General features: G+C 43.7%; 1 protein-coding gene across 3 annotated transcripts in view; it reads left to right on the forward strand.

Annotated features, from left to right (window-relative positions):
- SLC1A2 (solute carrier family 1 member 2) overlaps positions 1-22,964 on the forward strand; it is a 160,340-nt gene that overhangs the window by 124,082 nt on the left and 13,294 nt on the right. For all 3 annotated transcript variants that reach the window (XM_008269754.4, XM_051825964.2, XM_008269759.4), the window contains exons 8-10: positions 3,875-4,069; positions 10,651-10,785; positions 22,465-22,696. In XM_008269754.4, the coding sequence (XP_008267976.1) occupies positions 3,875-4,069; positions 10,651-10,785; positions 22,465-22,696 (562 nt within the window). The remainder of the gene's footprint in view (positions 1-3,874; positions 4,070-10,650; positions 10,786-22,464; positions 22,697-22,964) is intronic.

The following is a 22,964-nucleotide window of genomic DNA, read 5'->3' on the forward strand; positions in this document are numbered from 1 at the left end:
GACCTAACAGATCCAGAATTTCAACCACCAAAAGAGCAACATTACATCTCCATCTAACAGATCAATGAGAATTTGGTACCAATGGAATATGAGATTTCATAGGAAGCTGAAACATACAGTTCTGGGGAGCCAGACTTTCCATCCCATTTGCCAACATAAAAAACTCCTCAAAATTTCCTGTTTTTTGTATGGTTTTATAAATTTCTTATGTCTAAGTATCTCTATCCAAAAAGAACATATTTCTTTGGAGAGAAAGTAAGTATTCATTATTTTTGAAAACAATCACATTTAGTTTTATTTTTGTTTTCTGGATATGAGTGTGGTACTTGCTATTGTGAGAAAGTTTAGGCAATGAATAAAAGTTTGAAGAAGAAACTGAACATAACCAGTTATTCTGTTATCTAGTAATAGTTGGTAGCAACCCTTTAGTTTAGCTCTAGTTATTACCAATACTTAGTATATTTGTTTTATAAATTGCTATTTTCACTGATCAGGGTATTATAAGAATTATATCTATTAATATAGATATTTACTATTTCTTAAACAGCATCATCATACTGTCCCAGAGTACAAACATGACCCCACTGCACCCCATGGATGAGCTTTTAAGGCACATCTGTTAAACAAGGCTGTGACAAGCATCCGGGTTACCATAGTCGTGCACTGACTGCGTAACATTGTCTCAGCTGTTTTTGGCAGTCCCATCAGATTGTAGTGTCCAGCAATGTCATAGCCTCTTAGTTTGTATGTGTTCACCCTGACATTTGTGGAAGGTCATCGCCAAACAACACGTTTGTCATAACGTGCCCTGCCCTAAAGCAGTGAACAACTGTACATTGCTGCAAGGTTGCTTGATGACCCCAAGCATGAATTTCTACAAGTGGAATTTCTGAGTCCAAGTGGCATGCACACTGCATTTTAGAAATGTACCAACACATTGCCATTCAGAAAAGAAGATAACTTTTGATTTTTTTTTTTTTTTTTTTGTCCCTGCTAACTGGGCTTGAGAATGAGCCTTTCCCCATCCTCTTATCAGCACCGGGTATTATCAGTCCCTTTGAAACTTCCCAGTGCTACCGGTAAAGAACGTTCTTGCCGAATGTTTCAGAGTGAGAAGACACAGCTTTCTGTGTTCCCTCTAGCCATCTGCCCCCCTCTGCTTTCCCCTGCCTTTTGGATTGTTTCTGACTCTGCACACTTCCGGTCTGAGGGATCATCCTCCCTCACTGATCGTCCAGTTCTCTGCATGTATAAGAATATTAACTCCCATGTCAAATGTTGCTTGTAATGCCTCTCTCCACTTGACGTTTGTGTTAAAAATTTACAGAGCTTTTTTGTGTACGTAGTCAAAGGTGTGACTAAATAGTTAATAGTTAGAATTTCAGTTTTGCTCAGAACTTCTTCCCCACTCAAAGATGGTCAAATACTTTCCTTTCTTTTAATACCTTTTTGACTTTGATTTTTAAATTAAATGACTTCAAAATATTATTTTTTTCTTTTGAAAAAATATCCCATTATCCCAATACCTCAATCCCATTATCACAACGCAGACTGTATTTTAAGGGATGTGGATGGTACACATTCATTTTTAAATCCAGGACAAATTCTTGGGTTATCTGAATGAGGCATCATCTGTGAAACTCAGTTCTTCCCCCTACCCTATATCTCACTTGAAAAAAAAAAATGTGGTTTTAACCTTGTTAGAATGTGGCTTTTGCCGTGGTGTGGAATTTTCTTTATTTAAAAGGAATGTGGCAAGAGTTATGCATCAAGAGTTAACTCAGAGTTTCTTTGTCATAATGGCCTCAAAGGAAAAAAATGGGAAGCCCAGGGCCAGCCCCTGAGTATTCTTCCTGCCTCCGTGGACCTTGTGCTGAATGACTACACAGAAGGCAGTTGATGGGCTTTCTCAGTGAGTGCAGAGACTAGTGTCTGGAAGGACAATGGAGAGAAGGCTGGCCTGGGATAGACCCTCTGACTTTAGTGCATGCTACTAAGACTAATTGGGAAAAATAAGAAGAATCTCAAGTATCTGGCAGTATTATTAGCAATACTTGAAGATGATCATATGGTCTTTGAAGCAGGAGCCAGAAAGCCATGTCAGGATGCCAGCTTGTCAACACAGGAAGGCGTCAGTGTTCTCAAGTCCCAGTTTAGATGAATTAGGTCTGTGTAGGGTTTTGAGACACAAACAGAGCCCATCTAGTAGAGAAAATAGAGAATATTTGCATGCCTTTCCAATCATTATTTATGGTATATTTAATGTCTAAAGAGTATTTGGTGACATTTTAAAGAAATGACTGCAACTATAGAAATTAATATATTCCAGTGATTCTACAAGTGCCCATATATTCATATGATTGAGAACACCAGCTGCCAAACCATGACTTGGTTGCCATTTCAGACCAATCATTATGTCATGGAAACTCTTCAGAAAGGCCCCAGGAAAAGAAAGGAGCATGGGTGAGAGGAGTAAGGAGGGTGCCTGACTTCCAAGGAAAACAGCTGGGGCAGCAGCCACATACTATAGCACCCCTGCTCAAGAATGAAGCCAGGCTCCAGCTTTTTGCCTTGGGTTTATAAGATTTTAGTGATGAGACAGACCCAAACATTGATTTCTTCTCCCTACCTAAGATCAAGAAGAAGGCACGATATAGCCCTCTGACCTGAAATCACAAAGAATCTTCTGGTAAGATGGCTGTGCTTCCTCTAAGGCTATTAGGAAGAGCTTATGTGTCAATAGTTTGATAAGAAGAAGATTTGGGCTTCTGTAATTTTTTAAGTTCCTGGGTTCCTTGGTTGTTCTTTGTAGGCCTGCAATCTATATTTGATTGCGCTTCCTTGAAGCTGATGATCTTTTCCCTTTCTCTCAGAAACTGAGACATCTGCAGGTACCTATGTCCAGCCTAGTTGGACCCCAAATCTAATAAGAGGTAGAAACTATGACTGAGGCCGGAGGTGCAAGAGAGAAAACACCTGCAAAGGCTGTCTGCATTGAAGATTTTCCACTCACTGTACTAAGATTTAAATAGAAAGATGTGCCACAAAACACTCGTATGGCACTTTGAGTGTTCTGCAGTTCTTCCCACATTACTTAGGCTTTGAAGCAACTCTACCTAGCCTCCCATGCGCTTCTACCCACATGGAGATAATACTCTGGCCCTCAGAAACCCTTGTCCTTGCAGGTCCCCTATTAATCCCCATTCCATACCTGAAAGGAGTGGTGTGAAGTCACACATCTTGTATCTTTGCTTAGCTGCAAAGCACATGTCACTGGAGAGACAGTAGAGTTTTCCAATGACTATATATCATGGAGTTTGTCCACGAGGCTCTCCAGTGAGTTGCTCAATGCACGGGTTCATAATGAAGGGTGCTTGCCATGGTTGTCCAGCATTCTCAACATTAGTAGGGCCATCCCCAAGGGTTGGACTCAATCCATGCAGTCTTCTGTTGGAAACAGCATTTTTGGTATGAAGTTATAAGTCAATCAAAATTAGTTCATTCCAGTTTGCTGTTGACAGGTGATTCTTTTCTGACACAAGTGTTCTTACAGCCAAATTAAAATAGGCAATCAAACATTCTTCAATATGTAATCCAAGATGGAAAAACAACTAAAAGAAAAAAGAGAACTTGAAACTCTGAGTGGAATTCAAAATCCAGAACCCAAAAAAATTCTGTTGCCTATTAGCATCTTAATAAGACTGAATTTGAGCCTCTTACTCATTAGTTTTTAAATTTGGCCCCAGATACTACTTTTTTAATGCCACATTGGTTTACGGGAACAAAAGAACAAACACTGCCTTGGCATTCCTATTTGTGCTTTGTCCTGTTTCTCTAAAGTGGGCATAATTCTCTCTCTCTGTCTGTCCCTTAGTGCTGGGACATTGCCCGTCACCTTCCGGTGCCTGGAAGAAAACCTTGGGATTGACAAGCGCGTGACCAGATTCGTCCTCCCCGTGGGAGCAACCATTAACATGGATGGTACAGCCCTTTATGAAGCGGTAGCTGCCATCTTTATAGCCCAAATGAATGGGGTCGTCCTGGATGGAGGCCAGATTGTGACTGTAAGGTGAGTGAAGTAGGGAGGGCCACCCCAAAACAACCTCCTGTGCTATTCCCTCCAAACTCTGGGCAGAGGCCACTGGAATCCTCAGTCCTCCTGCTGGAAGAATGATGAAAGAAATGGCAGAAGATGAATTATTGGCAGGCTTCAAAGGGAAAAGACTGAGGCATGGAAGCAACAGGCCTTCTGTTTCTATGGCACATGTCAGTGCGCTTCAGAAATTGGAAACCATTTGATGTGTAACAATCCCATGATGTAGGCAGGAGGGTTGTTTCAATGTGCATTTAACAAATGAGGAAAGGTAGGCGCTAAGAGGCATGGTAGCTTGTCCAAGGCCACAGCACTAGGAATGAGCTGGCAGAGCTGGAACTGGGTTTGACATCAGCTGACACTGGATCTAATCTTTCTTCCATTGGAATATACTCCCTTCAGTATTTCAGTGGCTGGTGGCAGAAATGATGACATATTGAAAGAGCATCCTCAATACAACATATACTATTTCATTAGAAATAAATAGTGTGTATTTTTGTTTTTATCAAAGCATTTTTATTAACTATATGTAGTCATTATCTTTAAAAAGTCAGAAAATATGCTTCCCCAAGGGATTATTAAAAACACACAGCTTTTCTGTAAACTTGAAGATCAGACCTACCAGCCCAGACAATTTTACTACTTCTTTTTTATAAGTAGAGTCATTGAAAACAGCAGTCTTCAAACCACTCAGTGTCATATATACATTATAACATGATATAAGACACTTTGCAATCATTGCTTCAATACCATTACTCTCACTCCAAATAGAAGTGACAATTAAGCCCAGAGATAGTTTCTGGATTCAATTAAAGTAAGAAGAAAAAAGAAAAAAGAAGGAACAGTGAGCCTGCTCTATTTTTTTTTTTTTTTTTTTTTTTTTTTGCCACGCAGAGTTAGACAGTGAGAGAGAGAGACAGATAGAGAGTTATAGTCAGAGAGAGGCAGAGAGAAAGGTCTTCCTTCCATTGGTTCACTCTCCTAACGGCCGCTACGGCCGGCACTGCACTGATCTGAAGCCAGGAGCCAGGTACTTCCTCCTGGTCTCCCATGCAGGTGCAGGGCCCAAGCACTTGGGCCATCCTCCACTGCCTTCCTGGGTCACAGCAGAGAGCTGGACGGGAAGAGGAGCAACCGGGACTATTACCCAGCACCTCAACCGGGACTAGAACCCGGGGTGCCAGCGCTGCAGGTGGAGGATTAGCCTAGTGAGCCACGGCACCGGCCCCCACTCTATCGTCTTATTCATGTCACCTCCCTACTTACTAATATCTCTATTTCCTGTGAAGAAGGTACTCAAAATCAAGATTAGGGCTTATAAATTGGTGATTCATGGACTGAAGGCTTTGTTTGTCTTATGATAGGTGGCAAAAAAAAAAAAAAAAACAAAAAACACTGTGGTATCTTGTAGGACAGGTACCATCCAGCTCACCACAACATCCCTTGTTCCCTATTATTTGTACCTGGCTTGATTCACTAGGTTAATCCTCCGCCTGCAGCACCAGCATCCCATATGGGTGCTGGGTTCTAGACCCGGTTGCTCCTTTTCCACTCCAGCTCTCTGCTGTAGCCTGGGAGGGAAGTGGAGGATGGCCCAAGTGCTTGTGCCCCTGCACTCGCATGGGAGACCAGGAAAAAGCACCTGGCTCCTGGCTTCAGATTGGTGCAGCGCTGGCCATAGCGGCCATTTGGGGGGTGAACCAACAGAAGGAAGACCTTTCTCTTTCTCTCTCTCTCACTGTCTAACTCTACCTGTCAAACAATAAGGAAGGAAGGAAGGAAGGAAGGAAGGAAGGAAGGAAGGAAGGACGGACCCTAGAAAATAGGCAGTGGGTTCTGTGTTTTACAGATGGGGAAAGTGAGGCACAGAATGGTAAAGTAAACCCACAAAAGTTTGCAGTGTTTGTTATCATCACCATTTACCATTATAGTGTAGTGCTAAAAATGAGATTTGAACCTGGACAATCTAACTCTGGGTCTGTGCTTTTAGCCGTTATACCTATGCCTCCACTATACTGTATTCTTGGATTGTGCTTATTTCCTTACATAATCCTCACACCACCCTATGATGTATATACTAGGGAGCCTCAGTTTCCTCATCTGTACAATAAGTATAGTAATCACACTTTCTAGAATGTCTGGGAGCCTAATTGTGCTTGATACATTATACCTGTTAGTAAATATTAACTACTAGTGTTGATATGCTTCTTGATGGTCAATAAAATACAATACACCTAGAATATTAAAGAAAATTTTGGTAGTGATGTTGTGAATACCATGGCCTTACTGACAATAGAAAACATGCTTCAGGCCCCAGTATCAGACCTTCTAGATCACGTCCCTAAAGATATCACATGCGACAGGGAGCCAACCTTCCTTGATTTTAAAAACTCAAAGAGAAAAGGGCTCCCTTTGCCATGTAAAGATGAATTCTGGACTCTCAGTTTTCGGCCTTGGTAGCAACTATGCTTCCTATCAGGTTCACAGTGTAAGATGAGGACTTCAAGATAGAAAAAAATGAACCAATGAATAAGAGGTTAGGATTGTGCTTGAATTACTTGAATTTATCTACATAGGGTTTTTTTTATATTAAGAATGATACTACTGGCCAGTGCTGTGGCTCACTTGGCTAATTCTCCGCCTGCGGCGCTGGCACCCCGGGTTCTAGTCCCGGTTGGGGTGCTGGATTCTGTCCCAGTTGCTCCTCTTCCCGTCCAGTTCTCTGCTGTGGCCCGGGAAGGCAGCGGAGGATGGCCCAAGTGCTTGGGCCCTGCACCCACATGGGAGACCAGGAGGAAGTACCTGGCTCCTGGCTTTGGATCGGCGCAGCCTGTTGGCTGTAGCAGCCATTTGGGGGGTGAACCAACAGAAAAGGAAGACCTTTCTCTCTGTCTCTCTCTCTCTCTGTCTAATTCTGCCTGTCAGAAAAAAAAAATGATGCTACTGAGAATTTTCAGTGGCAAAGGATACGCTTGGCCATATACATTTAAATCTCTATTTCCTGGGCAAGTTCAACCAAATCCTTCTTAATTGTAGCTAAGACAGGGGCTTCCCCTTGGAAGACCCAGATTGGAGTGCATGCAGCTCACTGCCTGCGATTTAATTGGAGGAAAAACAGCCAAGTCCAGCTTCATGGTGTGCTTCCAAGTAAATTCTTCCTCCTTTGCTTTCCTTGCATGTAAGAAAGTAGTGGCCAAGAATTCCCAACATATCCACTAGTTCATAGTTTTCAATATCAACATGAGACAGGCACTAAGATCCAGGATAACACTGGAATCAAGCAAATGATTGTTCAAATCTTAGAAGATCATTTTCCTTCTTTTTCTTTTTTAAGAAAATTTATTTGAAAGGCAGAGTGACAGGGAGAGTGATCCTCCATCTGCTGGTTCACTCACCAAATGGTTGCAACAGCCAGAGCTGGACCAGGCTGAAGCAGGAGCCAGGAACTTCAGCTGGGTCTCCAACACTTGAGCCAGCATCTGCTGCCTCCCCAGTGCATTAGCAGACAGCCGGACAGGAACCCGAGCAGCTAGGACTCAATCAGGCACTCTGATATGGGATGAGGGCTTCCCAATTGGAGGCTCAGTTTGCTGCACCACAATACCCACTGCCAGCAGGCCTTGCAAGTGTGTCCACTCATGCAGTCAATGGTTTCCTCATGGGAAAGCAGACATTACCAAGTAACTGCCTTGTGCTTACTGTGAGGTTCTGCTCCTATGTTGTGTGTATGGTGTCTTGCACAGCCTCCTGGCACCGCCCTAGTGAAGTGGGAAGCCAGGCAAAGCAGAAAGAGGTGAGTGCACAAAGGGAAAATCACTGTCCAAAAACTGTTACGAGGTCTAGAATTCCATAGACAGACCCTCCTGTGGCAGGAGCCAGGTAATTCTCCTGGTCTCCCATGGGGTGCAGGGCCCAAGCACTTGGGCCATCCTCCACTGCACTCCCTGGCCACAGCAGAGAGCTGGCCTGGAAGAGGGGCAACCGGGACAGACTGCGGCGCCCCGACCGGGACTAGAACCTGGTGTGCCGGCGCCGCAAGGCGGAGGATTAGCCTAGTGAGCCGCGGCGCCCGCTAGGATTTGGTCTTAACCAAAAGCTAATCAGATAACATGGCTCCAGAGCAAAAGGACCAGTAAGAGAGACACATGGCAGAAGCAGAGGTGCTATAAATAAATACACATTCGAAACCAGCAATATTGGAACTTGGGAAGTTCCTGTTCCCTGGTATTTTGTCTGCCTTGGGGAAACGGCTGAAAATTCCCATTGTTCAGCTCTTGGGGCATTAGGGAAGTTTTCATTGCAAAGCACCCTGGCCCTGCCCAGATTTCTGGATAAGACTAACAGCATACTTTTACAGAGGTGGGGGTGGTGGGTTGCAGTGTACTTGAACTCCCTTTTTTTTTTTTTTTAAGATTTTTTTTTAAGATCTACTGATTGACTTCCCAGATGGCCATGACAGCCGGGGTTGGGACAGGCCAAAGCCAGAAGTCAGGAGCCTCTTCTGGGTCTCCCATGTGGGTGGCAGGGACCCAAACACTTGGGACATTCTTCCATTGCTTTTCTCAGGTTATTAGCATGGAGCTGGATTGGAATTGGAGCAACTGGGACATGAACTGACACCCATATGGGAGGCCATCATCACAGGTGGCAGCTTGACCTGCTGTGCCACAACACTGGTCCAACTCTCTTATTTTTTTTAATTTATGTATAGAAGGCAAACAAATTTCACTTGCTTCATATATACAGATTTAGGAGCATAGTGATACTTCCCACCTACCCTCCCTCCTGCCCACACTCCCACCCTCCTTCCTTTCTTATTCTTTCTTCTAGTTTTTACTATGACATACCTTCAGTTTATTTTATAATCATAAGCTTAACCCTCCACTAAGTAAAGAATTCAACGAATAGTAAGAAGGGGAAAAAAAAGCACTGTTCCTCAACCGTAGAGACTAGGGCTGTAAACAATAGTCAAGTCTCAAAATGTCAATTTCACTCATATACATTATATTTTTGGTACTCAGTTACCACGGATCAGGGAAAACATGATCTGTCTTTGGGGACTGGCTTATTTCAGTAAGTATAATGGTTTCCAGTTGTGTCCATTTTGTTGCAAAAAGACTCTCTTTTTTCTCTTTTTTAAACGTATTAGCTCCTGAAAGCATCTGATCACCCCATGAATCAAAGACCATTATTAGTTCCTTTTTACAAATGAGAGTTCAAGGCACAAAATACATTGTGTTGCCCAGAGTCCTGGCACTGATAATCGGCAAAGCTGGGATTTGAACTCAGGTATTTCAAGTCCAGAACTTTGGCTGACACCCTCCACATACTACACCTGCTGTGACCCAGATGGATTCAAGGCAGGTGGACTTCTCTAAACCCTAACACCAGCTCCACATTAATGGGGCCGATGGGTTCTGTGAATCAAAGCCCAAAGAGGTGCTCATACAGTGATAGCCATAACTCAGGGTAGGAGGATGGTAGGGAAAAAAATTTAACAAAAACACAGGATCTCTGAGGGCCTTTGTTTCCTCCAACATGAGAGGGGGCTGGGGGGAGACTTGGTTCTTCCCCATCTGTACTTGGTCACACGTTGAAAGTCTGACTGTTGGTTTGAAGTCCAAGTGTTTATTCTAGAAACACTAGAACTCTATAACCACAAAGAAAGCAGCCCCTCATCTTTTTTAGCATCCACAAAAGCAAGTTGGGGATCTCTGCTTTCAGAAGCATCTTCCCTATAGAAATGTCAGCTTGTAGAAGTGACATCTGGAAAGAGGAGGGAAGGCACTGCTGTTGGCTGCATTGCAGAGACTCCCTGGCACCCCGACAGGGTGCTTGAACTCTAGATTAACCCCTTCCCAGAGACAAACTTCAAAATGGTGCTGAGTGTCCCCCAGCATTGCTTGGAAATAAAAGGATGAGATGTCTCTGAAAGAAAGCCCCCTTCCCCTTATTTCATTTTTGTTTCTTGGCATCTTCTTTCGGAATAATGTCTTTTCCAGCCCATGGTGAAGCATCCAGACATCTGAAGCTCAGTTCATTTGGAATATGTTGGTTTGTGCTCCCAGCGTCCACTCAGTTTAGTCTGAATATTCACTACCATGACATTGGCAGTGGCTCTTACTCCCCCCACCCCCACCCCAGACTGTTGCCATGTAGTGCACACATCTCTGGGGCTCACAGAGACATAGAGGCATAAGCAGAAATGAATGCAGTCATGTTCCTATAGGAATTTAAGGGTGATTTGCTTCTCTTTAGTATTTCCTTGCCTGTTTTGAGAGCCACTTTACCTTATTTCAGCTCTGTGCTACACTGGGCTAACTGGGTATTATGATGGACTCAGGCTCCAATCCATGAATGCAGAGGCATCCATCACAGTGAACAGACCCCAGCAGACCCTTGCTTCTAGGTCTCCATACTTCAGGTTTCCCTATTCCTTGGCAAAAGGAGAGAGGAGGATTTTCTGACTGTAGCAAAATTAGAGCTTCAAATGGCCCAGGATGATTTTGCCAAGACTTTTTCCTCCTCCTGTGACCTGCCCTTCTCTGTTCTCACAGCCTCACAGCCACCCTGGCGAGTGTCGGTGCAGCCAGTATCCCCAGTGCCGGTCTTGTCACCATGCTCCTGATTCTGACAGCTGTGGGCCTGCCGACGGAGGACATCAGTCTGCTGGTGGCTGTGGACTGGCTGCTGTAAGTGCCTGCAGATGGGTTCTTGTGGTACTTTGAGTGTTGCCTCCCAGAGTCACATGGGTGGCAAGGTTGCAACCAAGATCATAGCCAATCCCCTTGGCAGCTTTCCTACTTCCTTCCTGACTCCTCTCCTCCAACATTCACTGAGTGTCTCTGGGAACCCAAGAAGAAAAAGTTGGAGTCTTTGGTAGCCTCACAGTCTAGTGGAGGAATCAGCTAGATTATAATACCAAGTTAAATGTTTAGTGATAAGGAACCAACTCAGAGCAGTATATTGAGCAAATTAAGCCTGAGACAAAGGAGTGTGAACTCTGTAATCCCATTTATATGAAGCCCTAGGAAAAGAAAATGTAACAGATAGCAACAGAAAGAGATTTGTGGTTGCCTGGGACCAGGGGTAGGGGCATGGAGATTAACTAGGAAATGGCACAAGGAAAGCTTAAGGCATGATAGAAATAGCCATTTGTCAAAAGTCATCACACCATGCCCTTAAATGGGTATGTTCTATCGTACATAAATTATACATCAATGAACTATAATAAAAATTAGAACACAAAAGCATAATGATAGAGAGGCTTCTGTCCCAGGTTAAGATGGGAGGGCAGAGTGGGGAAACCAAGAAATGGTGAAAATAGTTGCTGAATTTGAGTGCCCACCACATTCCTGCTACTGTATGGAACACCTTATGTATTCCTTTTTTAACATGACTTGAGGATTGGTGGATCTCTCCTATTTTATAGATAAGGAAACTAAGATTTAGGGAAGTCAAGTGTCTTGGGGCTGGATTGAGATTCAACCATAGGTCTGCCTGGTTCTGGAGCCCACCATGTTCTTGCTCATGGTTGTATCCAAGCTTCCAATGGCAGTGATAATTGAGCCGAATTATAACTAATAGGTAAACATCACCTAGGTATTGGTAGATAGAGGGGCAAACAGGCATGCTGGTCAAGGCCAGCCTGCACAAAAGTACTGTCTTCATCTGTTTTCTGTTATGATAACAGAATTCCAGAGGCTGAGTAATTTATAAAGAAGAGATTTATTTTGGCTCATTCTGGAAGTCTAAGAGCATGGCACTGGCATCACTTAGCTTCTGGTGAGGGCCACATGCTGTTCCACACATAGTAGAAGAACAGAAGGACAGCGTGTGGGGGGAAGAGAGGAGGGAACAAAGGAGCTGACCCGCTTCGAAACAGCTCACTCTTGCAAGAACTAACCCATTCTCAAAAGAACTAATCCAGTCTCACAGAAAGACATTAATCCCACCTACAGACCTTCAACACTGCTACATTGACAACCACATTTAGACATAAATTTTAGTGGAGACAAAATCCTATCCAAACCACAGCAGGCACTGAGGCTACAAATAAGTAAGGACCATGAGTAGTCTAGTGTTCTTAGAGACAGGAAGTGGCGACAGGTGGAGCAAGGCAGACAACCTCAAAGGCCATGCACTTAACCATGTCCAACTACCTTCCCCAATGGAGGATGTTTTCCTGGTGTAGAAGACTTGCTGCCCATTCACAAAGGTGAGCAAGTCGAGCCAGATGGTCCCTAACCAGGATGTTGAACTGGGTCCTCTTTAAGGGCCCATTTGATGTTTTGGGAGGCATAAGTGATGCCTCCTATCTAGTCTTAGAATGAAATGATAAGACCTTGAATGATGCCCTGGGCTTCAGTGTCAGAGGTTCAGAGTGACAAGTGCTCTGGCCTACAGTTCCAAGACCAAAGTGCCTACACTTACTTGTTTTTTAAGCTGCCTCACACATTTTTTTTTCCTGACAGTGGCACAGATATTAAGACCCAGAAACTATATTTTATGAACTTCAGTTTGTTTCTCCTCACTGTTCTCACCCTCTCAAAGAGAAAAAAATCCAAAGTGACAAAGCCCACTAAAAGGAAGCCACATAAAATGTGCCTGCTGTTGGTGCAGTCAATGATGTTATGTTAGAAGTAAGAAGTGGCTCTCAGACATGATCTGTTCAACACTGGAAAGCTCCAAGGAATGCCATGGGTCTTCTTCCCAACTGACTCTTTTATCACCAGAGAAATGTTCTGGAAATGCCTCTAGCACGAGGCTGAAGAGCAAACTAAATAACCTCATGTCAGTCCCTGCAGCTGTCTCGGGGGAGGTGGTGGTGGGGCCTTCTGCTGTGCCCTGCGTTGGCTTCAAGGGGCAGCCTTTCTGACGACATTCACTCAGACAAGGTAGCTGAGATGTGATGATAGTGTGGGGTGTGAAGGGTTGGGATGACGGAGTTGAAGGAGTGGGGTAGGATTTGGATGGGAAGGCGTAAATGAAGACCTTGGTAGAGGTTTGAGAATGCAATGCATAGTAAGAGCTCATAAATCAGTACTAACCTTAACCACACAACTGCCATGTCCAAGGGTGCTGTTCACATTCCTCATGCTTCCCCTGTGACCAGTCCCTTACATGTTCCCTCACCTCTTTGCTTCTTGAGCCTCTTCAACTCTTATTGTCACTGAGGTTCCCTTGCCTGCTGTGACTGTGTGGCCCAGTCTCTTCTTGGGGCTTGTTTCTGAGGTTTAAACTCCACCATTAGAGGGTCATCGTTTCAAAAAGCTATTATTATAGAGACTGCCTTCATTATAATGCAAATGAGTACATTTCTTTGAACAGAAAAATACACTAATATTATCAGAAAAAAAGGAGCTGATATGTGGTGGATATTACAGTGTCTTTACTTCTATTTTCATTTAATCTTTAAAGAACCTGTTGATGTATTTAACAAATGACGAGACTGTCAATCAGAAAGGTCAAGTCTTTTGTCTGAATCCCAGCAGCTTTTGTGTGGCCAGGTCATAGCCCTTTAAGCTACCCCCACATAACCTCCTAAGTTCTACCAAGCAGTTCTAACAGTGGGAGGGAGGAGGAAAGAGGTCCAGAGTTGGAAAGTGTGGGGAAGACAGTTGTATTAGGGTCACACTGTGCTTTGATTTGAATGTGTCTTCCTTACAAAGGTCATGTTGAAATTTAATCACCATTGTCACACTATAGGGAGTGATCAGGCCACAAGGGCTCCACCCTCATAAGCGGGATTGATATATCATAAAAGGGCAAGTTCAGTCCTCTTTCTTTCTTTGTTGTTCTGCCTTCTATCATGTAATAACACCAGCTGCCAGCACCTTAATCTTGGACTTCCCAGATTCTGGAACTGCAGGGAAAGAAATTTCTGCTCTTTAACAATTACCAGTCTCAAGTATTTTGTTGTAGAAACACTCTGATTGAAGGTACTAACCAAGGCAATTTTGGTTTGACCTGTTTTTCCCTCCCCTTCCAGGATTAAAACAAAACAGATATTCTAAATGGGGACAAATGGGGTGCAGTCAAGTTCTTGGACACTCTTAGAATTCACGTCCTCCAGCCCCACTAGGTTTATCACTGTGGTTCCAGGTCTTCCTGGCAATCACTTGCTTCCAAGCCTGTTGGACAAAAGTCACTTCATGAAACATTCAAGACCCTGCCTGCTTCTGACCTAAGTGTTAGCAAATGGCATAAGACTGGGTCATCCTGAATCACTCCACGCAGGTGCTCATGTGCTCACACTCACACAGGGAAGCCAGGCACCCTGACTCCAGGGCTGACACAGGCCAGCAGGAAGGAGTCGACTGAACAACAACAGAAAATGACGATACATTTGGATTAAGTATGTTGATGAAGTCATAAAAGAGAAAGCTCTCTTAGGCTGGCACTGGAATGAAGGGAGCAGATGAAGAGGTCTTCTCTGGTATGGGGGCTCTGATTTCACATGGACAGAGGCCATGTGGCCAAGAGGCAGGGGCATGGTTGAGAGCTCTGAACTTCTCTTCTGTGGCACTTTGGGCAAGGGTCTCATTCGTTGGGCCTCAGCTACATGATGTGTACAATGGGAACAATGACCTAACAGTTTCAGAGCAGAAGTCTAAACCCAATGCCTGTGAGTGCCCTGGAGTAGCATTTGGCTGTGATGGATATACAAATGAGTATACAAATAAGCCTGAGCATTCCTTTTAAGAAGAAAAGAACAAGGAAGGGTAGAGGACCCTGGGAAAATGTGTGTCAGAGTCTGGAGCTGAATGCGATCTGCTTTGAATTAGTAATTGGGCCACATTCTTTCTCACCATCGAGAGGGGTTCTGGAAACAAGCTGGGCCCATGGCTGTAGAGTGCTTGTTGTTGTGTGAGGAGAGGGTGGGGGGGGGTGGTTTGAGTTGAGATTGGGGTTCAAGGGGAGGCCGGCTGTTCCCGAAAAAAGTAGTTTGAAAAGACAGAGAAAGAAAAGGGAAAATGTTTCCTCCCTAACAAGGTTTATAAGCATTTATAACTAGCAGTTTTTCAATTTAAAACCAAACAAAGCCTGCAGTGACATTTAATGTGTCATGGTGTTTGCCAACTACTGGAGACCAGCCAGCCTCATTACTGCCTGCTACACCCTGGATGCTTTTCAACAGGCAGGCTTAGCTGCTCTCTAAATGTCATGGTGAAAGCCAAGACCGAGGAGGCTAAAAAGTGTCTGTGTCCTGCAGCACTGGATGTGCAGGCCTGGTTAAAAGCAGAACCTCCTCTTGGGTCCCTTTGCATGGGGAGCTCTTGGCAGAGGTTTGTAGATCTCACTGACAACCCATTCTGTCTGTGTGGAGGAGGTGGGCGGGAGTGAAAGCTGGGAAGCAATACCCAGGAGAGGTGATAGGTAACTGGGTCTCACCACAGATCAGGGAGGGAAAGCGAGAAGACAGTGAAACCTGCATGGACCTGAGACCCACTTCTCACCATACACTCTGCTGGTGAGATCTGATCTGGGCTCACATTTGCTACTCAGGGTAATACAGTGGAGCTGGCATGCTTCCAGCCTGCAGGAAGGCTTCCAAAGCTGCTCCAGCTAGCACCCCTTCCTGCAGGGAATAGAACTTTGGTTCTCTAACTTGACTGTGTTCTAGAATCTCCTGCAGATTTTGGAGGTCTGGACTGTGGGGACCAAAATTCAGCATTTCTAATAAATTGCAGGTGATGCAGATGATGCCGTCCAAGGCCCTCCCTCCCAGAAGCAATGGACTAGAGACAGAAGAGGAACGGGAGACCCTGATTGTGGCTACATGAGAACCTCTGTCCTTCCTTGAGTAGGCAGGCCATGCATTCGTTCAATGGAATAAATTCAAAGGACTAAGGATGCTTAAAGCCAATACTTAGTGAGCGCCTCATAAGTATTGGACATTATGCTCAGCACTTAATATGAACTGGTTTAAGTCATAGCACATTTTGAGGCAACTGAGAGCATTATTGCCACCATATTGTTGAAGAAACTGAGGCTCAGACAGAAGCAATCCATCTCAGTTTAGTGGATGTTAAATACATGGATGAGGATTCAAACTCAGATCATGCAGATGTGCCTTGGGCGTTCCAGGTTATCGATACAGACCGTCTCATCTGTGTACTGACAGGGACACACCACACACATGTCTGTGACTTAACCTCTCTTCCATGTCTACTAGGAAATAAAATGAAGCCCTACATTCACCATATCCCAGGGCTTAAGTTTATCTTAGTCTTTGATTTCCCACTTACACGACCTTGCTTCTTGCCATTTTATCTCCAGTCTAGGTAAACCCTTCCTTGGTGTGTGACCCCTTTTCCACAGAGCCCATCCCTCCCCTGCCAAAGTGTCCCTGGCTCAAGGCACTGAAATGGCAGATCAAGGGAGCAGGATGGGGCTATACATCTACACAGCAAGATCATTTCTTTAGCACATCACAAAACAAACATGTTCATGGCAAGGGGAGTGGCCTCAGGAGAGGCACAAAATGAAAAGGAAAGTCTCTTTTCACCCATCTTTGAGTCTCCAGTGTTGTTTCTCTGAAGTAATCCCTGTGAATAATTTCAAAAAGCATAAAATTAAAATTAAAATTAAAATTTAATATTAGGCACCAATTTTCTTAAAAAATTTTTTAAAGAAAGCTTTCTGTGTTCTCTCTGCCTTGGTAAATCCCCTTTCCTGGTCTTCTTTGTCTGTCTGATCTCCCTGCTGTCCCTCTCCTTGGGTCTTCCCCCAGCTCTCTGTCTACCACTCTCACTTTCACGTGCAAAGCAATTTGGGCTCTCCGTGTTCCTCCTTTTCCTAAGTCATGGCCCGCCACCTATTTGTTCACCACTGAGATATCAGGATTGCAATCCAGATGTTTTGCTAAACAAAACCAGTTCTCTGTATAGAGTTAGTCTGCTTCCAACTCAGATTAACAGCCCATCCTCACCCTGCCTCCATCACATATCCACCTGCCCAGTCTCCTCAAGCCTGCCTCTGCCAAAAACTGGATACAGTTGGCTCTCTGAACCCATCAGTTCCATATCAGCAGATTCAACCAACTATCAGTCCAAATGTTTGGGCAGAAAATCACATCTTTAGTGAATATGCACAGATTTTTTTTGTCATTGTTCCATAAACAATACAGAAAAATGACTATTTGCATAACGTTTATACCATATTAGGTATTATGAGTAATCCAGAGAGGATTTCAAGTATACAGGAGGCTGTGCATAGATTATATGAAGATACTAGGCTGGCTTATTTTTTATTTTATTTTATTTATTTATTTTTTGACAGGCAGAGTGGACAGTGAGAGAGAGAGACAGAGAGAAAGGTCTTCCTTTGCTGTTGGTTCACCCTCCAATGGCTGCCGCGGCTGGCGCGCTGTGGCCAGCGCACCGTGCTGATCCGATGGCAGGAGCATGTACTTATCTTGGTCTCCCATGGGGTGCAGGGCCCAAGCACTTGGGCCATCTTCCACTGCACTCCCTGGCCACAGCAGAGAGCTGGCCTGGAAGAGGGGCAACCAGGACAGAATCCGGTGCCCCAACCGGGACTAGAACCCGGTGTACCGGCGCCGCAAGGCAGAGGATTAGCCTAGTGAGCTGTGGCGCCGGCCTAGGCTGACTTATAAAAGGGATCTTAGCAACTGCAGATTTTGGTGTCTGAGGTGTTCCTGATCCAGTGCCCCATGGACACGATGATTCTAAAACGTGGATCAGACTTCAAAGACTTTTTAGTCTAGGAACAGGGTCCAGAAGTCCCAAACACATGTAGGTACAAAAAGAGGAGTACATATAAGACTTGACAGGAGGCTAAAAGGAGGTGATTCTTTCTGCTTATGGCCTGGACTGATGACAGGAATATGATGAACAGCCATTGGTATAGCACTCACTTTGTGCTGTGTACCACAAGTTCTATGCAGAGTGTTGGGGGGTCTCTCACATGGTGTGTACTCCATACACATTAGCAGGTACCACCTTCTCAGCATGCTTGGAGGTGAGTATTGTTATCCAGGCTTTCCAAGTGGCAGAGCTGAGTGGGAAGGCTAAGGAACTTGCCCTGCTGGAGCCCGGACTGCAGCGCAACTGGAATCCAAAGTTCACACTTCTAAGCAGTGCTTAGGTGGGCCTGCTTCCCTTCCCTAACCCCATGTAACTTTAGCCCTTGGATGCCAGAATCATGCCCTTAGACCTGGGGCCTCAGGTGACCCCATGGCCACTCTGTGCCCCTGATACAGTTCCTCAGCTCCCAGCATCCAGAGAGGCAGATGCCATGGCTTCTTTCTATTAAGTTGAATCATGTGAAGCTGCCAATATTTGACCTTTTTGGATTTATGAAATGGCAATTCCATGTGATTCAACCCAATACAAGGAATCAGATGAATTGTGGGCAATCCAGCTCCTTCAGCTCTGTTTTTCCGTGAGAATCAGGACCTTCAGACAATCCCACATCTTCCTGTTGGGGGACTGAGAGCAAGATATGGCAAAGCGACAGAGTGCCCTGGTGATGGCTTTTCTTCCAGTGAACCAGACCCAGTGACTCAGGGTAAAGAACACAGTGAAGCCCCTCTCTCGTTTTTGTTCCTGGTGACCCTGTAAAGAACAACTGTGTGCCCTGTACAGAATCCATTCAATGACAGCATCAGATCTGGTCTCCATCCCCTTCTCGCAGGTCTGATGCACAGCACCCAGACCTAAAGATAGCAGTCAGCTCTCTGATTTCCTTTTTAAACCAAGGAGGTTAAAAGCTCCTGAGACCAACATGAAAGACAAGCCTTTCTGAGTGGAGAGGGCTGATTTTGGAGAAAAAAAAAATGAAAGTATTTGCCTGTGGAGGAATTTTCCACATGTGGACCATAAATTCCCATATCCTGCTTTGGGCCAGAGTTGGACTTTCCCAGAATTGGTCAGACATTCCCTGGGTGGCCTCAAGCATACTTTGTTGTGCCGGTCAGTCCTGATTGACCTCCTGGCCAGGCATCCTGGGAATTTTCCCGGTATGCTTTGTGGCAGAGGATCCTGGCTTGGTCGGGTTATTATACTTTAATCCAAATTGAAGCCTTGCTGTTCAACAGATCTCCTTTAACTTCTTACCATCTCCTTAGAAGTCTGTCTTTTGAGACTTGCTCTTCCCTGCTTCTCTTCTGGATGATGGAGCAGAGAATTTCCACCGAGGGACATGGGCTTCATTTCCACTGTGGATCCCACCTCTGTGATCTACCTGGGGACCTAACTGCCCCAGCTATTTCCTCTTCTCTCTACCTTCAGTTTCTTCTAACTCCTCTCTTTCAGATTTAAATGTGCTAGTATTCCACCTCTTAAAGTAAAAGGAAACCAAAATTCTTTTTGTCTATCTTCTGCCTCCCTCTGGCTACCATTCCCTTGCCTTGACTTCTCAATCTTCATGAATAAGTTGATTATGCATAATGTCTGCACTTCTTTAACTTTTATTCAATTGTGTTCCATACAGTGAGCTGGCTTCTATCTCTGCTTCTGTGTAACTGCCCTTGGTGGGTCAATAGTGGCCTCTGTGTTTCTTAAACCAACCTCTTGGCAGTAATTGGCTTCTCTACCCTTGTTTTTAAACATAGTTCCCTTTCCTCTTCTACTTTCCTTTTGCCTTTGCAGGCTGTTACTCCTTGGCCCTAATGTTGGTTGTCCTCAGTACTCTAGTAGATTGTCCTGACTCTACATTCTTTTCAAAGGTGAACTAAACACCCCGTCACATACATGACTATTTATGTATAATGATTCCCAATTTACTACCTGCACTTCTGGTGGGACTCCTGGCTCTCTCCATATTTCCAGCCATGTGTGGGATATTTCTCTTAAGAGGGTCACACACCTTACACTCAACATCATCAAATTGAAGTCATAAACTTCTCCTTCCCAATTAGTTGTGCCCCCCTACCTGAGGTGGCAATATCCACTGGTTGCCAGATTCAGAAATCTAAGATGGGGGCCAATGTTGTGGTGCAGAGGGTTAGGCTGCTGCCTGCACTTCCAGCATCCCATATGAGTGCCAGTTTGAGTCCTGGCTGCTCCACTTCCAATCCAACTCTCTGTCAGTATGCCTAGGAAAGCAGAAAAAGATGGCCCCAAGTACTTGGACCCCTGCACTGAAGTGGGAGACCCAAATGGAGTTACTGGCTCCTGGCTTCACCCTGGCCCATCTGCAGCTATTGTGGCCATTTGGGGAGTAAGTCAATGGATGGAGGCTCGTGCCCTCCTCCCTCTGACCCTCTCTCCCTCTCTCTCTCACTCTCCCTTTTTTTCTCCCTCTCCTTCTCTTCCTGTAGCTCTGTCTTTCAAGTAAATAGATGAATTCTTAAAAAAAGAAATCTAAGAGGAATCCTTGACTTTTTATTTTTATTCCTAATGGCTAATCAGTCTTCAAGTCCTATAATTCTCGCCTGAAATCTCCTTAAATCTATATTTTCACATGTGCAGCACATTCTATTTAACTGAATTCCAATCTGTCCTGTGCTTCTTCAGTCCATTCTTCAATGGACTAACCATGGTCTTTACCTTCAATGGGTCCTTATTACACTTGAAATGTTGACCTAACTTCTGAATCTGTCTGATAAAATCATACATGATTTGGCTGATTTTTTTACATTCTGCCTCTTCCATTGCACTCATAGCCATCCTAATTTCTTCTGAATCTCCTATGTCTTACATTTCATGCGTATTGTTTCTTTCCTCTCTTTAGATCATTTCATGGACTGATTCTTAGAGCTAAACTCAACAAGTCAAGGGTTAAAGAAACAGGAGTTTCTCATGTAGCTTTATCATTATTCTATAATGAGAAATAGGTTTGATAACAGCAATTAGAATTTATCCTAAACCTTTGTTCTAAGAACAAATTACAGTTTCCACTTTTGCTGGAACTAATTGTAGCATTCTTCTATTACTTGAATTGAGAAGTAGATTGTCCTTGACTAAGAATATCTCCACAGAATTTTTACTTGAACTTCTATTTTGTGTGTGTGTGTGTGTGTGTTTCCAGCACTTTTATCTTTAGGGTTTTGAATATTTAGTAAACATGGCCTAAAAGATTCTTCATACTGATTTGGCTTTAATTTATACATAAGAAGACACGATTTGATTTACTCTTTACAACTTAATTAGCTTTCCTAGTAATGATCTCAGAGGGAGGGTTATCAGCCATCATATTTTTTTAAGAGAGAACTTGTAACACAAGATTTAAGGAAGGCTTTTCTTAATACTTCCTGGTTCCAAACATATTCTGGAAGACTTATTTTTTAAGTTAATAGAGCAGGATATGATATTTTAGTTTTTCTAGGGCATATAGTCACACCATATATTGGTCAATGAGAAAATTGTGGTCAGATTTCTCATCTAACAGCTGTGTCTCTGTTCATGAGAAGAGATGGTATTAGAGGACTAAGGTTCAGGGGAAGAGGCAGAGTTAGTTTTCATCGTTATAAAGTGGTGATTTTTTTTTTTTATTATGGGAAAGTTCACAGGTGGCTAGTCTTTCCTGTAGAACAATAAATAAAGTAATCATAGGTAGTGTGGTGTCTTCAAAAAACAGTTTAGAGCAGGAGGCATTGCTGGAGATAGCATGGGATGCTTGCCACCTGGCTTCTGCTTTTGAAATTCAGACACATTATTTCTTATAATTCTTTCTTTTTTTCCTGCCCCCACTTTTCCTTTACTATTGTTAATTGGGTACTTACCATTCTTTTATAATATCTCATTTGCTTTTCACATGAGCCTAGGATAGAAGTATGATTGAGTTGGAGTTTGTGGACTCAAGAGGCTTCCATGGCCTTGGCAGCTCATTACAGGAGTGATTACTGGCGTCATAAATAAGAGTGTCAATTGTTAAATCAATAACAGGAGTCACTGTGCAACTACTCCCCATGTAGGGCCTCTGTCCTTAATATGTTGTACTATGAGAATTAATGGTAAAACTAGTCTTCAAACAGTAGTTTATATTTTGTGTATCTGTGTGGGTGCAAACTGTTGAAATCTTTACTTAGTATAGAGTTGATCTTCTGTATATAAAGATAATTAAAAATGAATCTTAATGAGGAATGGGATGGGAAAGGGAGTAGGAGGTGGAATAATTTGGGGGTGGGAGGGCGGGTATGAGGTGAAGAACTGCTATAATCCAAAAGTTGTACTTATGAAATTTATATTTATTAAATAAAAGTTTTCTATTAAAAAAAGGAAAAAAAAAAAGAAGTGTGGTTGAACAAGGAAATCAAAGCTCATAGAGGTAAAGTGACTTTCCGTGGGTCTGGCAGAGGGACTAGGTAGAGCCAGAACTCAGCCCAGGTCTCTCCATTTGACTTCTCAACAACCATGTCGTATTGCTTCCTCTCTAAACTTTCTTCTGTTCTGTGTCCCCAGGGACAGGATGAGAACATCAGTCAATGTCGTGGGTGACTCTTTTGGGGCTGGGATTGTCTATCACCTCTCCAAGTCTGAATTGGATACCATTGACTCCCAACACCGAGTGCATGAAGATATTGAAATGACCAAGACCCAGTCCATTTATGATGATATGAAGAATCACAGGGAAAGCAACTCTAATCAGTGTGTCTATGCTGCACACAACTCTGTCATAGTAGATGAGTGCAAGGTACCTTTCCCATTCCTGGATATCGAGACCTGTATTTAGTAGTGCATGCTTGATTTCTTTAAAGAAACAACACAAAGCCCTGCATCCATTATTGTTGCATTTATTTTTCTAAAGAATCATGTAACCCAAGCTTCTGTGAGTCCCATATCATCTAACTGAGTCTAACAAGTTGGGAAATCAATAGGTCTAACATTGAAGAGCCAATCAGTTGCTTGTTTTGTTCATGTGAACTATAACAGCTGTTGCGATTCCCCATCTACCCTCATGC

The sequence above is a fragment of the Oryctolagus cuniculus genome, chromosome 1, assembly GCF_964237555.1.
Source record: "Oryctolagus cuniculus chromosome 1, mOryCun1.1, whole genome shotgun sequence".
Lineage (NCBI taxonomy): Eukaryota > Metazoa > Chordata > Mammalia > Lagomorpha > Leporidae > Oryctolagus > Oryctolagus cuniculus.